We start from the raw sequence: 13,501 nt of genomic DNA on the forward strand, positions 1-13,501 counted from the left end.
GGGGGGGGGGCAAGGACACAAAAGGGCCTACAAAGTATTGCAATTCTGGGACATATACTGCACATACAGAATATACACACAACCTTTAATACCTTTTAATGTAATGTTTTAAATCACCACAAATAAATATTATGCGCAAAAGGGACGCAAATATTTCAGAATTCATGCATGGACTTCCTCACACACTCACAATATCTTAGGTAGGATAGTTTATTGCACTTCCCAATTGTCATTAAAAATAAAAAAAAAAATAGCAAAAAGATAGTATGACAAGTATGAAATCTATATTTAAAAAAAATAATATATTGATCTTTAAAATGTCAAAGCCATAAAGTAGAGCCAATAAATGATGAAAAGTTACCCATCAACACGACTAAAAGTAGATGCAGTAGGTACAATACAAAATATGATTTAAACATAATGCTTGATCACCATTAGGTATCTGGAATATCCACTAAGCATTGCTTTAAAGAAAATGCAATTTGTCTCAAAGAACCATTCCTTCTAGTTGGATTATTACATTGTTGAGCTGCAAATGGCACTTCTTCCATAGTCAGAGAAGCGTTGGCGATTTGATGTTACTTCCCTCATTCACTTTAATGGTGCGGACTTATTCAACATCAGCTATATAGGATTTTTTTTTTTTTAATCTGAATTATTACTGTGGCGATGTTAAAGCTCTTTGTAACATGTCAGGTCTTGAGTTGACCGAGGGACATTTTGTAATTATTAGATATCCACAAGGGAACATTAAAACAGAAGGTAGAGGCAATAAACAAAAGCCTGACTGATATTAAACACAAAATGAGAGGTATCAGCCACATTTGGAAAAGACAGTATGAAGTGTGCTGAGGTACACGAACCACGTCTCAGTCACTCTTCGTGCGTACAACAGTCAACCAACATATTCTTCTAAATTGAGTACTATTAGGGTCTTTACAGAGTTGTAGAGGGTCAGTAACAGCAAATCACTTTCAGAGGCATGACAAGGTGCATTCTGTGTTGTATTAAAAAAAAAAGGTCAAAGGTGAGTGTTGAGGGTTTACACAGAGAAAGATAAGAGGCCTCTAGTGGCGAAAAGGCTGTTTTAGTATGGGCAGCACCATTGAGGGCTTCCACTGTGCTTCTGACATTTTAAAGTAGTCACCCGCGTGGGGATTCTTATGGGTTGTAGCCTCAATGGCGCTGCCAATGCTGTCACAGACGCTATAATGGCACAGATATACAGATTCTTCTATCACTATGCCTTCACACAGGCTCCATGAAGAGCTCCTCCATTTCCGATCCTCCCTCCAGCTCTCGGAATGCAGCGTGAGAGCCAATCACAAACATCGTCGCGCCTGAGTGAGAAGTGAGAGAGTCAGTCAAATGGAAGGGATAGAAGGGGCTGAGAAAAAGGAGAGTAGAAGCCTAGGTTACATTTAGGGCTCCATTTTGAGAAACCAAACACAATGGTTCATCTTAGCACTACATTCCTATCAATTTACAATTTTCATGCCGGGAATTAATGGACTCAAATCCCAGCGGTGTGGTAAAATGTAATATCCATGTCTCAATGGTCTCAAGGCTTAAAAATCCTTCTTTATTAACATATCTACACTGATTGAAGTGGATTTAACAAATGACATCAATAAGGTATCATAGCTTTCACCTGGATTCCCCTGGTCAGCCTGTGTCATGGAAAGAGCAGGTGTTCTTAATGTTTTGTATACTCAGTGTATACACACACAACTCTGGATATAAGCCCCCCCATCTCAAAATCGAATGGTTTTGACCGTTTGGAAGTTATTAAGTTAGCTTCTATTCTCCTCCAGCAGTGTGCCTCGCAAAAGTGATTCCTCGTTATCAACTTGACCCTATGTATGTAAAAATGACCACGTACACTGATTGTTTAAAGCAAAACTACCAAAACTATTGCTGATGGTGAACATGAACAATCAAAATAAAATCTATTGTAATCTCTGTTCAGCAGGTACAGCCAGATGAGAGTTGTCTCCCCGGTAGCTTACTTTTATTCTGGTAAAACACCATTTTCAACAGCGCAAAGAGAACAATCTAGCAAATCACAGAGGTTGTAACTCAACTAATATAAAGCCTAATATTGCGCAAGCTATTTTAGCATTTGAATACTGAAGATGACCGCAGATGTGCAAGATCAGAAACAGGCCGCCTACCTCACGTTGGTCGGTAAACAAAGCTGGGCCCAGTGCATAGTTTGACTAGGCTACTGATAATCCTTGGGGTTGATGACATGCAAAATTGCTCGTAGATCAATGACTATCAACCACAGGAGGCAAGTGGCACCTTCATTGGGGAGGACGGATTCATGGTAATGGCTGGAGTGGAATGGTATCAAATACACCAAACGCATGGTTTCCATGCGTGCGATGCCATTCGCTCCCTTCCAGTCATTATTATGAGCCGTCCTCCCCTCAGTAGCCTCCACTGCTGTCAACACAGTTACATGCTTAGTTCGACAATGAAGGAGAGGATGCATCATTTGTCACAAAATATGAGGTACCTTCAGCAGGTCGAAAGTATGTAATGTGAGCAAAACATGTCAGTGACTCTGCAATTCGTAAAGTGAATTGATGTTTTGACTGATGTAAGCTACACTTGGATCGGTTTGGGCTCCCATGCAAATCGGGGAATGTTACATCCATAATAATTTGTCTCCTTCAAAGAGAAATACATTCCATAATGCATATCTAGGCCTAGGTCGACAGTTATCCCAGGTCTGATGTGTACAGTAAAGAGTGAGATGGGGGTTGTAACTTACCCAGGACCCAAAACACTGCAGCTCCTGCACCAGCCAACCAGAACACAGGGAAAGAGACCGCCCCAGCCAGACCCAATTGGTGAGGTCCGGTCACCTCTTTTCCTGTGGGAAAAATATTTTAAAAAATCACTCAGATTTCAAACACTAGTCACTCTACACCCAAATTATGGATTGATTTCAGTGCCAACAGAAATGATATTTAAAATTCCATAAATGTTGAATTTGTATTAGGATATTGAATTAGAATTGTACATTTTCCAATTCGTAATGGCATTTATTTGAAACTGAATTGAATAAACATTGCATTCGGGTTTTAAAATTGTATTTCAATTTAATATTGGAAAGTTAAACAGCAGGTTGAAACTGAGTGTAAAAGATGGTCGTCATGGATATTGTTTCAAAGACTGACAAAACAAAAATGGACAGGCTTTCTAAAGTGATGATTTCATCCAGAACATCCATATGCATATTAGAGCTTATGCATAGGCTTATGAGACCCAACCCGTAAAAAAAAAACGGAATTAAAATGATGATTACCTATGGCATATTACACACGGCAGAGAAACATCAAACAAAACTGATTTAAGATGTATTTGGTACATAATTGGTCTAGCCTTTTGAGTGTGGACTGTAATTGTTATGCATACTTTATGGACTGGTTTCCTTATGCTAAGCTCCAAAATGTATCCATGAGTCTGGGAGAGAACGTAAATCCCTAGGCTGTGCTGTTGGTTCGTTGAATGTGCAGGGCGGCATACAGATGGACCGCGAGTATAGTGAATTTGCATTGGATTTTGAATAGCCTAGTAATAGGGATTTATTTTAGATTTTCATAATTCATTGGGTCGCACATTACCTTTATAGCTACAAAATCTCACCACCATGCGTTTCCGTCTCCTCGCTCCTTTTGTCCCTTTCTCGAGCGTGCAGAGGGGCTGTCAACAGTTTAGTGAAATATATATGTTTCGTTGCGAAAACATGTTATTATCGCTGTTCCCAAACAGATCCCACTTGGCTTCCAAAATGATGCACTGGGTAGCTGCAGTAACACGGTTGGAGAGCCCATGGGGAGAACATCATCTGTCGCTACGAGAGCATACTCCTCAAAAGTGGTTGATGCGTAAAAAAAAAAGTGTTCTTATATTTATTTCTCAGCTGTTCATATTAAGCACATGCTCCGCTATGAAACCGAAGTGGTCTACCAGTCATCATTGAAAAGCGCAGCCTCCATTCGCTATTCGAGTGCATACAGGTGACATGCTTTCCCCCCCTGTCCCTGTTCCAGCCCAACGAGAGGCTGCCTGGATCTTGAACTTAAAGACCCTTGCTCCCTTCGGTCTCAACGTAGACTTTGATCTGAAGCCATTCTTGTGATTATTGTGACTTTGCCATTTGTAATTGTTTGTAAGCTTGTGTAGCCTAAAATTAATCTATGATTGTATGCTCTCCATTTGTTGTTTGCATACTGTTCTTTGTATGCCATTTTAATATTTGAGAATTAACCAATGATATTAGGCCACTCTTGGCCATGATTACAGACACCTGTGTGTCTTTTGACACTATGTAAACGAGTCATCCCACAGTGTTTGTGATTATACCCTGATGAAGACAGCTTGGCTGTCGAAAAGTTGGATATTACATTTTTTGCATCTGAGCTCCTAGAGTGTGCGGCTCTCTATTTTCCAGCCCATTTGATAACGGGACATTCTAAACGTTACATATTAGTAAAGACAAGATTAAATTGAGAGTAGTCTGATGGGTGAAACAGGATCACTTGATGAGAGAACAGCTGTGTAGCCTGAGGCAAAGAACAGAGCGTAAGCTTTTTTGCAACTTTCTCAAACCATCAATAGCCTGTAGTCACATCATGCAGCCATTTATGTTTTGATTTCTAAGACATTCTAAGGTTTGTATCATTCACAACTAAAGTTGCCAAATAACTAAATCTAGCATATAGGACCTCACTTTTACGCTCAACATAGCCACTTCCTATGTGCACTCACTCCGGAATGGGACAAATACCCTTTCTATTTTATTCAGCCATGTTCAATTATATTTTTAATAATAAAAAGTAATTTACTATAAAATAATGGCATGGGACTTATAAGGATATCTTGTCAGCTAAATTAACACGCCTACAACCGTTGGCATGGAGAATAGCCAGATGACATACAATAGGTGAACTCATATAATTTTTCTTAAGACCTGACTAAAAAAATAATGGATTTATTGTGATGGTGTATATTCAATTGATTTATTAGACTTTAAAATATATATATATATATATATATATATATATGTTCCTCAATCTACACACAATACCCCATAATGACAAAGCAAAAAAACGTTTTTCATAAATGTTTGCACATTTATAAAAAATTAAAACAAATAATTATTCAGACCCTTTTCTCAGTACTTTGTTTAAGCACCTTTGGCAGCAATTAGTCTTGAGTCTTCTTGCTACAAGCTTGGAGTTTCTCCCATTCTTCTCTGCAGATCCATTCTCTCCAGAGATGTTCGATTGGGTTCAAGTCCGGGCTATGGCTGGGCCACTCAAGGACATTCAGAGACTTGTCACGAAGCCATTCCTGCGTTGTCTTGGCTGTGTGCTTAGGGTCATTGTCCTGTTGGAGGGTGAACCGTCACCCTAGTCTGAGGCCCTGAGCGCTCTGGAGCAGGTTTTCATCAAGGATCTCTCTGTACTTTGCTCCCCTCATCTTTACCTTGATCTTGACTAGTGTCCCAGTCCCTGCCGCTGAAAAACATCCCCCACAGCATGATGCTGCCACCACCATGCTTCACAGTAGGGATGGTGCAAGGTTTCCTCCAGACGTGACGCTTGGCATTCAGGCCAAATAGTTCAATCTTGGTTTCATCAGACCAGAGAATCTTGTTTCCCATGGTCTGAGTCATTTAGGTGCCTTTTGGCAAACTCCAAGAGGACTGTCATGTACCTTCATTATGGGGTATTGTGTGTAGATTGAGGGGGAAAAAAATATTTAAACCATTTTAGTGTAAGTCTGTAACGTAACAAAATGTGGAAAAAGTCAAGGGGTCTGAATACTTTCCGAATGCACTGTATATTGGTGCTATGATCTCTTAGTATGAGGTCAAAGTGGGGTTAAATGTAACCGAGGTGGTTTGATGAACCACGCTCTTTTGATGAGTAACCTTGCTGGAGACTTGAAGACATGATAGCTTCCTAAACTCACCCCTATGGGCTTCAGCTAAGCGGGCTAACAGTCTTGTTACATGCAGGAGGCCTGGTTCGAACTCAGTCAGTCACAAGAGCAAGATTAAATAGGGAGTGGAAAGACTATCCTTGGAAGGGCTTTAAACGGGCTATTCAACTATATTCTTATGGGGGGGGCAAACGTTTGTGACACTCCCTTCTAACGTGTCCTGCACGGCTTCACAGAGGGGAACAGAAGGCACGTCCATGTTTCAGAGAGTCTAACCTTCCAGGAATGGGGTCATAATAGCTTATTGCTAAAACGGTTCAGATGCTAGAGCCAAATTCATTGGAAGAAAATCAATTCTACATGCCACATTGGCTTCAGAAAATGCCAGAAGCTTCCGTTTACCACAGAGAGTGTTTGATTCTTTCCTCTACCTTTCCAGGCTGGCAAAGTACCAGGATGTTGTCTCTGGTTTTGAATCTGAATTTAGAGAACTGAATCTGAATGCATCTGAGAAGTTGAATATATTCAACTTTGATCAACTTGATAGTTTGTAAACTAGATACATAGACAATGAATGCAATATCTACCATATTGAAACTGAATATATAAAATATTGAATTTGAATGTTCAATTAAATAAAGCAATGCTATATTCATTCAATTCAGTGTCAAATCATGAAATACAATAATTAAATTACTACATTTGTGCATTACATATTCAAAAATATTACATTCAAATTCAATATCCTATTACAAATTCAAAATGATGGAATTCAAATACAATCTGTTGGCACTGAAATTGCTCCATATAAATAATCTCACAGAACATGACTGCTTTACTCACCAAAGACGACCAGTTTAGACTCCAGGGACTTGAGGTGGATGATGTAGAAGGCACCAACAAACACTGCCAAAGCAATCAGCAGCATGGGAGAGCTGACACTGAGGTGAAGAGGGGGAGATTGGAAAGAGGGAAAGAGTGATTCTTTGATAATCACAGATTCTAAATCAATTCAATCCAGCATAGATCTAGGCCTATTCAAACTGAGATTTGGAATTTGAAAATAAAACAGGCTTCTGGCAGCAGTCTGTCTATATGTAATTACTGTTTTTATATATTCACTGAATACCACAGTGTCTTTAAACTCCTGTCCCACAGCTCTTACATGCAGTAGAGGATGAGGCCGAGGAAGATGAAGGTGTAGTTGCTGTTGTAGGTGTCAAAGTTGCGCACCACCCTCTGGCACAGTTCACCAAAGTTGCGGGGCTTGGTGAACTTCCTGTGATCCACGAAGCCAGCCCAGGGACGGATGGACGCACGGCGACGATCAAACCACTCCTTGGCCACACTGGGTGAGAGGCCTTTGGGCAGCCACAGCCTGTGAGGCAAGGCAGAAAGCCAGGGTGGTAAACTAAACAAGAGGTATGGGGAGATGGAATAATTGTATAGCATTAAACCAAGAGACTGATCGTGGACAGAATGAACAACAATACATCATGGCCAGGTATAATACAAGGAAAGGACAAACTGACCCATCTAGTTCCTTTAGTGGTAGGCTAGATTAAGAAGAATATGAGACAAATTCAGATCACAACTTTCCTACAGACACAATAATAGCCACAGAAGAATGACTACACATGAGGACTGTATATAAAATGTATCTGGACCAGAACCAGTCACCAACCATGATCCGAGAGAGATACATGGTGCTACAATGCATCAAGTTGATTCAGGTGTGTTAGTGCTGGGCTGGAACAAAAGCCTGCACCACCTGTATCTCTCCAGGACCAGGTTTACAGACTGCTGGCACTAGAGCAGGGCTCTCCAAACCTGTTCAGGTTAGTTACAACTGGGGTTGGAGCAAAAACATGTAGGAGGGGGTAGCTCTCCAGGAACAGGATTGGCGAGCCATGTACTAGACAGATGAACTAACACAGATAGAGACAGAGCTAGAAAAACAACAGCGCACACCTTCCCATGACACCTCCGGATCCAGCAGCGTCGGCTGGCTCAGCGCTGAAGAGATCCCCTGCCTTGGAGTCCATGTCTACAAGGCAGTTCTCACCCTTTGGGACACCAGATTTCATTAGAGTAACGGATGCCGATGTAGGAAAGATGTAGGCTAAAATACAACATGGCAGTGACAGAAAAGAAACATTAAAAGGTCAATGGCACTGTTTCACAAGCAATAACAAATCCTCTCACACAATGCAAAACTAGGCTTTCTATTGTTGTAACAAATTAATAATGCACAGTGAGAAACCTAGAGACCGTAGGGAGAGTCTGGGGTTATGGAATGGAACATTTTTGTCATCATTGATGGGCTTGCCCACAGACAGTTCGATTGCAACATCGTTTAGTTAGGTAGTTAGAATATAAATAACTGAATCACAGAAACTAGCTAACACACAAGGTGTTCACTGTCATTACTCAAAACCTTGAATATCTCCCTTTTTTACATTTTTTTTACACTAAATAACGATTCCGGTCGAAGACGCCACATCACCATTCCTTCATGTCAATTATTGCTACGCTTAGCCAAAATATTCTATCACTGCATATGAAAACGAATAGCTTTTGCTACATACAAAATAGTTACATAAATCATATTTTTGAAGGCATACTCACAGTTGTTGAAGGTGTTTACTGCACTGCAGTGCTCACAAATACAAAAACACAAAAATTGACTTCTGCCGTGCTGTTGCTCAGCGGATGTGATGTGGAACGAAACTGAACGCTGGGTCTAACTTCCGGTATAATTTATTTTATGAATTTCAAATTAAAAGTCAAAAATATGATCCATTTAATTGGAGCAGAAAATGAGATAAATAACTAATAGCTATTTATGACTTATGAGTTATCAATTAACATTATGTAACAGGAATGTCCAGGTGAACAAAAAGGAGTGCAGTTGTTGATGAAGTCAAATCTAAATCAATCCGGTTTAATACAACAATTCAGGGAAACACCTACAGAACAGAAGCATAGAAAATATCTAACGGTCCTTATATATTAATCACAAAGCACCGAATGTTCTGTAAACACCAGCCAGAGGCTTGAAGGAAGTCACATCAGCTGCTACAGAATCACAGTGTCACAGATACATTATCAATGTGTCCTTAAATCCAGTCTTGGGTCAAACTTTAACCATAACATTAAACACCTGCAGACATTTCATACTAGCAGTTAAACAGGTCAAAAATAATATCATAAATAGTTAGTTACAATAGATCATTTTATACTAACAGGCACAAAGCGACTTAAACATAGATAGATACATTACCCAAGGGAATGCATCTGTCTATGTCTTCCCACACAATTATGTTTATTACATATCAACAGTAAATCAAATTCAGGGAAAGAATTAGTCAAATAATTTCCCATTACAGGATATCTGTTATTTATTTTGTGCCACGTTCTGATCTAAAAATGATTATACATTTTCATATTTTATCATATTTAAGTTTCGGGTTGAAATAAGAAGCACATATTTCAGATGGTAGCCCATGCACATTTAATAGTTCACCTGGAACATAGCATACTAATTATTTATACCTGTCAATACATATACAATGAAATAGACAAGTATTTGTTTTCTTTGCAGGCAAATTGACATCAAACTCAGAGGTATGACTATAGTTTTGGTATGACAACAACATCACAACAGTGTTAAAAACAGATATGATGGATTACTGGAGAAGGCATTTTACTTTCAAGACAAAAAATGCAAAGTTTTGTTTTCAAGACACAGGACAGCAGCTCAAACGTGTGTCCTGTGTCATACTAATAAGCAGGGACTCCTGCTGCTCAGCAATCTGTTGCGCAATGTTCATGTGGACTTCTAGCAATGTTCTGTAAATTCAAGCTAGTACAGTCATATCTTGTTGATCCAAGAGCTGGGTTCTTGTGGGTATGTACTAGATCCCATCTCTTCTTACTGGTGGAAGTGAGAATATGCTTCTCAATCCTTTGTCTGATGCCCTTTCCCTGAAGGCCCTGCCATGTTTTCTCCCTGTTGTGAATGTGCCTTCCTAGTGAGTCCATTTGAATAACTTGAAGCAGGGATTGCATGTAGGCCTACAATTTTTTCCTCAACTAGGCTCCTTTGACGCCTAGTTAATACACTTGTGATAAAGCATTTTCTATAGGACACTTGTATAGTCTCTCACCACTGTGTGTGAAACCTCAATCACTGTCAGATGAGCCAGATCACAGTTCTCTCCAGTGTTATCAAACTGTTGAAATGTTGTTGTTCATCCTGAGTTCTGACATGTTATACATTTTGTACATTCTCATTATGCCTTGCCAAATTTCCATTGTGCAAAGGCTTTGCCACAATCACGAAAGAGATGTATTTATCTCTTGTGTGGATTCTCTAGTTGGGTGGATGTCAGTGCTGAGATATTTCTCACAAATACAGCAATTAGCCTATAAGATTTATTTCCTGTGTGTCTTCATGTGCATTTTAAGATTTCCATTCTGAGCAAATCCTTTGCCACAACAATCACAACAATATGGTTTCTCCCCTGTATGAATCCTCCTGTGCGCACTCAGATTAGCAGTATTGCTGAAACATTTGCTACAATCATGGCAGCTGTACGGTTTCTCCCCTGTGTGAACTCTCATGTGTCCTGTATAATTTGATCTGGTGCTGAAACTTTTGCCACAAACAGAACAGAGATATGGCTTCTCCCCAGTATGTCTCCTCCTGTGCAAAACCAGATGTCCACTTTGAGTGAATCCTTGGCCACATTCCTGGCAGCAATATGGTTTCTCGCCCGTGTGAGTCCTTTTGTGTCCGATCAAATTGGCGGCATCACTGAAACACCTGCCACAATCATCGCAGCGATATGGTTTCTCTCCTGTGTGAACCCTCATGTGCTTTTTCAGCCTAAGCTTCGTGGTGAACGTTTTACCACAAACATGACAAAACTCAGGCTCAGCTACGATGTGAGTTTGGAGGTGATCTTTCATATTCTCTTTAGAATCTAGGTGCTTTCCACACACACCACAGACACGTTCTTTATCCTCTGTATGTGCATGACTTTGCACATGATTAAAAAAGGGACGCTTGTACCGAAAAGACCTGCCACAAACCTTACAAGAACAGGGAGTACATTTCATGCCATTTGCACTGCTATAAGTTTGTTTTCTTTTTTGTTTTTTTGTGGTCTTTGGTTTGTGTGACTTTAAAAGAGACTGCGCTCCTTTGCTTTCCATTCCATTGACATGTTCACTATTTGTACTCTGAGCTGAAGAACAGGTTGGTTCTGATATTCTGTAGTCCTCTCCGTCAGGTTCTGTTTTGATCTGTCCAGTTACAATGTTTGGTTGAGAATCTCTCTCCCCATTTTCCTCACTTTGGATTTGCAAGGACTGAGTTGGGTCCTGATCATAATCACTTACACAGAAAGGATCAAATATGAACTCTCTGGTGTCAGACTCCAGCCACTGAAGTTGCTTTTTGAGTTCCTCCTGCTCCTTTTTGATCCATATGGGCTCGCTGTCTTCCTGTCCAAGACTAGGGCTCCAATCCTGCACACAGGGCTGCTGCTCAAGGTGAACCTCCTCTTCCAATACAGTGAGCTGCTGGAAGTCTGGAGGGAGAGAAGTCTACTAACGTTACATTATTTATCAAAATGGATTAAAAAAAGGTCAAAAATACAGTTCTGGTACATTTAACAGCTGCATAATGGAATAACATACTCAACGCTTTTGGATATACAAATCCATCAAATATTGACTGAATTATAGTGCATCAACAAAAAATCTAAAACGGGCCAAAAACAATTAGGCTACGTGGCAAGTGAATTTACACCCAACAATAACAGGGAAATAATGGCTGGAACCGGAGGAATCCTGGGGGCGAGCATGCGCGTTGTATCTTCAAGAATGTCTAGACATAACGTTACTTTTGTCGACACTGGCTCTCAAAATGAAATAACTAACATTATCAAGTGTATGAAATGTAGATTGAATAATAAATGTCACAAACCTGCTCTTTGTAACTTTATCTCAGGTTTAATAACAATGTCAAGAATATTCTGTAGACGGTCGTTCTCCTTTTTCGAACGGGAAACCTCTTCCTGGTACTCAGCTATCGTTTTTTCAACTGCCCCGAATATCTCATCAGCAGCCACAGTTAGCCGCTGGTTGAGAAACGCTCTCAACAACTGTATTTTAGACATGTTTACAGAATGCTAGGGCTAGCTAACTAGCAACCAGTGACAACGCTATTATTTGACAACAACTTCGTTCATCAATGATAGATGTTCATGGATCTGCTGTGCCAAAAAAAAAGCATGCGTAGAGTGCGCACCACGGCTTAACGCATTCTGCAATGTCGCTACCTACAGGAGTGGAGTGGACATCGTCTGTTCGGATTTCTATGAACATTCTCCATTTCATAAACGATAAGGAATATTAATTTCGCTCCTTATCTGTACCACTCGGGGGTAGGACCAAGTCACTATTGTTCGAGTCACAAACAAGTCTCAAGTCACATGATCCGAATCTCAATATTTGTTAATACCACACAAACTACCGACATTACAGGCTAAGAATGGACAGAGAGATAGGCCCTTGTGTTCATTTTATCACATTTCTCCAATGCCAAATCAGTGTGTCTTTTTTGCAACGAAACTGTCCCTATTTGCAAATAATTAAATATGAGACGTCGTTAGGAAACTGAGCGTGGTAAAAGTCGGGCCTACCTTTCCACCCTTAGAACGAGTAGGCCAACCGACGCGGACAAATGTAGGCTTTAACTGCTGGCTACTCTTCTTCCATGGCTTGACCCAATGTTATATTGTACAGAAAGTGAATAGCTTAATCAATTCATAGTGACAGAATTCGATTACTTCCTGATCAGTCTCATAGGCTATAGAATGTTTTATCTCAGCCTCAATGGCAAAGAAACGAAACAATGATATCGCATAAGCATCGGAATCACGTCTTTCCAGGGTATTTTACAGCTTGTTTATAGCGTCACTTTAAATAATCGGATCTGTTTTATTTTCTTCAAAATCTTAAGCTAACAATGGGTAGCCCTGCGCGTTTTGGCATTTTCTAAAAAATTAAATAAAAGTAGACCTATGGCATACCCTCTCATTACCCCCCAATTCGAAGGAGGAATTGGCCTACAAAACTATGGATATAGCAGCCCAGTCCAATTTCTGTCAAACAGGTAGGCCTACCTCTTATTTCTTAAAAATGAAGAAATAGGTTCCAACACAAAGCCCTCTGGTTGTTAGTAAAGTCTAACTAAAATGAAGACGGTTGAAATGAATTACTGGAATGCGCCTACTTTCAGCACCATGAGCTGTCCATTTTCGATTGATTGTGCCACGGCTGCTGATTCAAGCTTCAGCACCACAAAGGTTACTCGAATCTGGCTTATTATGAAGTAAATAACTCGGATAAATACATAATGGGGATGAAACATGTTGTTTTTATTCAAATCTATTATAGTATTGTAACGACCCTGGGTTTATAAGCGCGGAAATCGACTCTGCCGCATGAGCACGCTTTTGCGGCACAG

The 13,501-nt window shown here is 40.1% G+C and overlaps 2 protein-coding genes across 5 annotated transcripts; both read right to left on the minus strand.

The window, feature by feature from the left end:
* Positions 1-66: 66 nt before the first annotated feature.
* LOC115105772 (prenylated Rab acceptor protein 1-like) lies at positions 67-8,699 on the minus strand. 4 transcript variants are annotated; one of them, XM_029628165.2, is made up of 7 exons: positions 8,590-8,699; positions 7,933-8,083; positions 7,494-7,517; positions 7,127-7,339; positions 6,805-6,902; positions 2,780-2,881; positions 67-1,340 (listed from the first exon to the last, which is right to left on the minus strand). In XM_029628165.2, the coding sequence occupies exons 2-7, from the start codon at positions 8,046-8,048 to the stop codon at positions 1,249-1,251; spliced, it is 645 nt and encodes a 214-aa protein (XP_029484025.1). In that variant the 5' UTR covers positions 8,049-8,083; positions 8,590-8,699; the 3' UTR covers positions 67-1,248. The 4 variants fall into 4 exon arrangements, with proteins under 4 accessions (XP_029484025.1, XP_029484043.1, XP_029484017.1 ...); XM_029628183.2 differs by lacking the exon at positions 7,494-7,517; XM_029628157.2 differs by lacking the exon at positions 7,494-7,517 and having other exon boundaries at positions 7,127-7,372.
* A 185-nt stretch (positions 8,700-8,884) lies between these two features.
* Positions 8,885-12,262, minus strand: LOC115105769 (zinc finger and SCAN domain-containing protein 2-like). The gene is made up of 2 exons (XM_029628135.2): positions 11,957-12,262; positions 8,885-11,558 (listed from the first exon to the last, which is right to left on the minus strand). Exons 1-2 carry the CDS (start codon positions 12,147-12,149, stop codon positions 10,399-10,401), a joined length of 1,353 nt encoding a protein of 450 aa, XP_029483995.1. The 5' UTR covers positions 12,150-12,262; the 3' UTR covers positions 8,885-10,398.
* Positions 12,263-13,501: the final 1,239 nt, after the last annotated feature.

Source organism: Oncorhynchus nerka, linkage group LG3 (assembly GCF_034236695.1).
Source record: "Oncorhynchus nerka isolate Pitt River linkage group LG3, Oner_Uvic_2.0, whole genome shotgun sequence".
Taxonomy (NCBI): Eukaryota; Metazoa; Chordata; class Actinopteri; order Salmoniformes; family Salmonidae; genus Oncorhynchus; species Oncorhynchus nerka.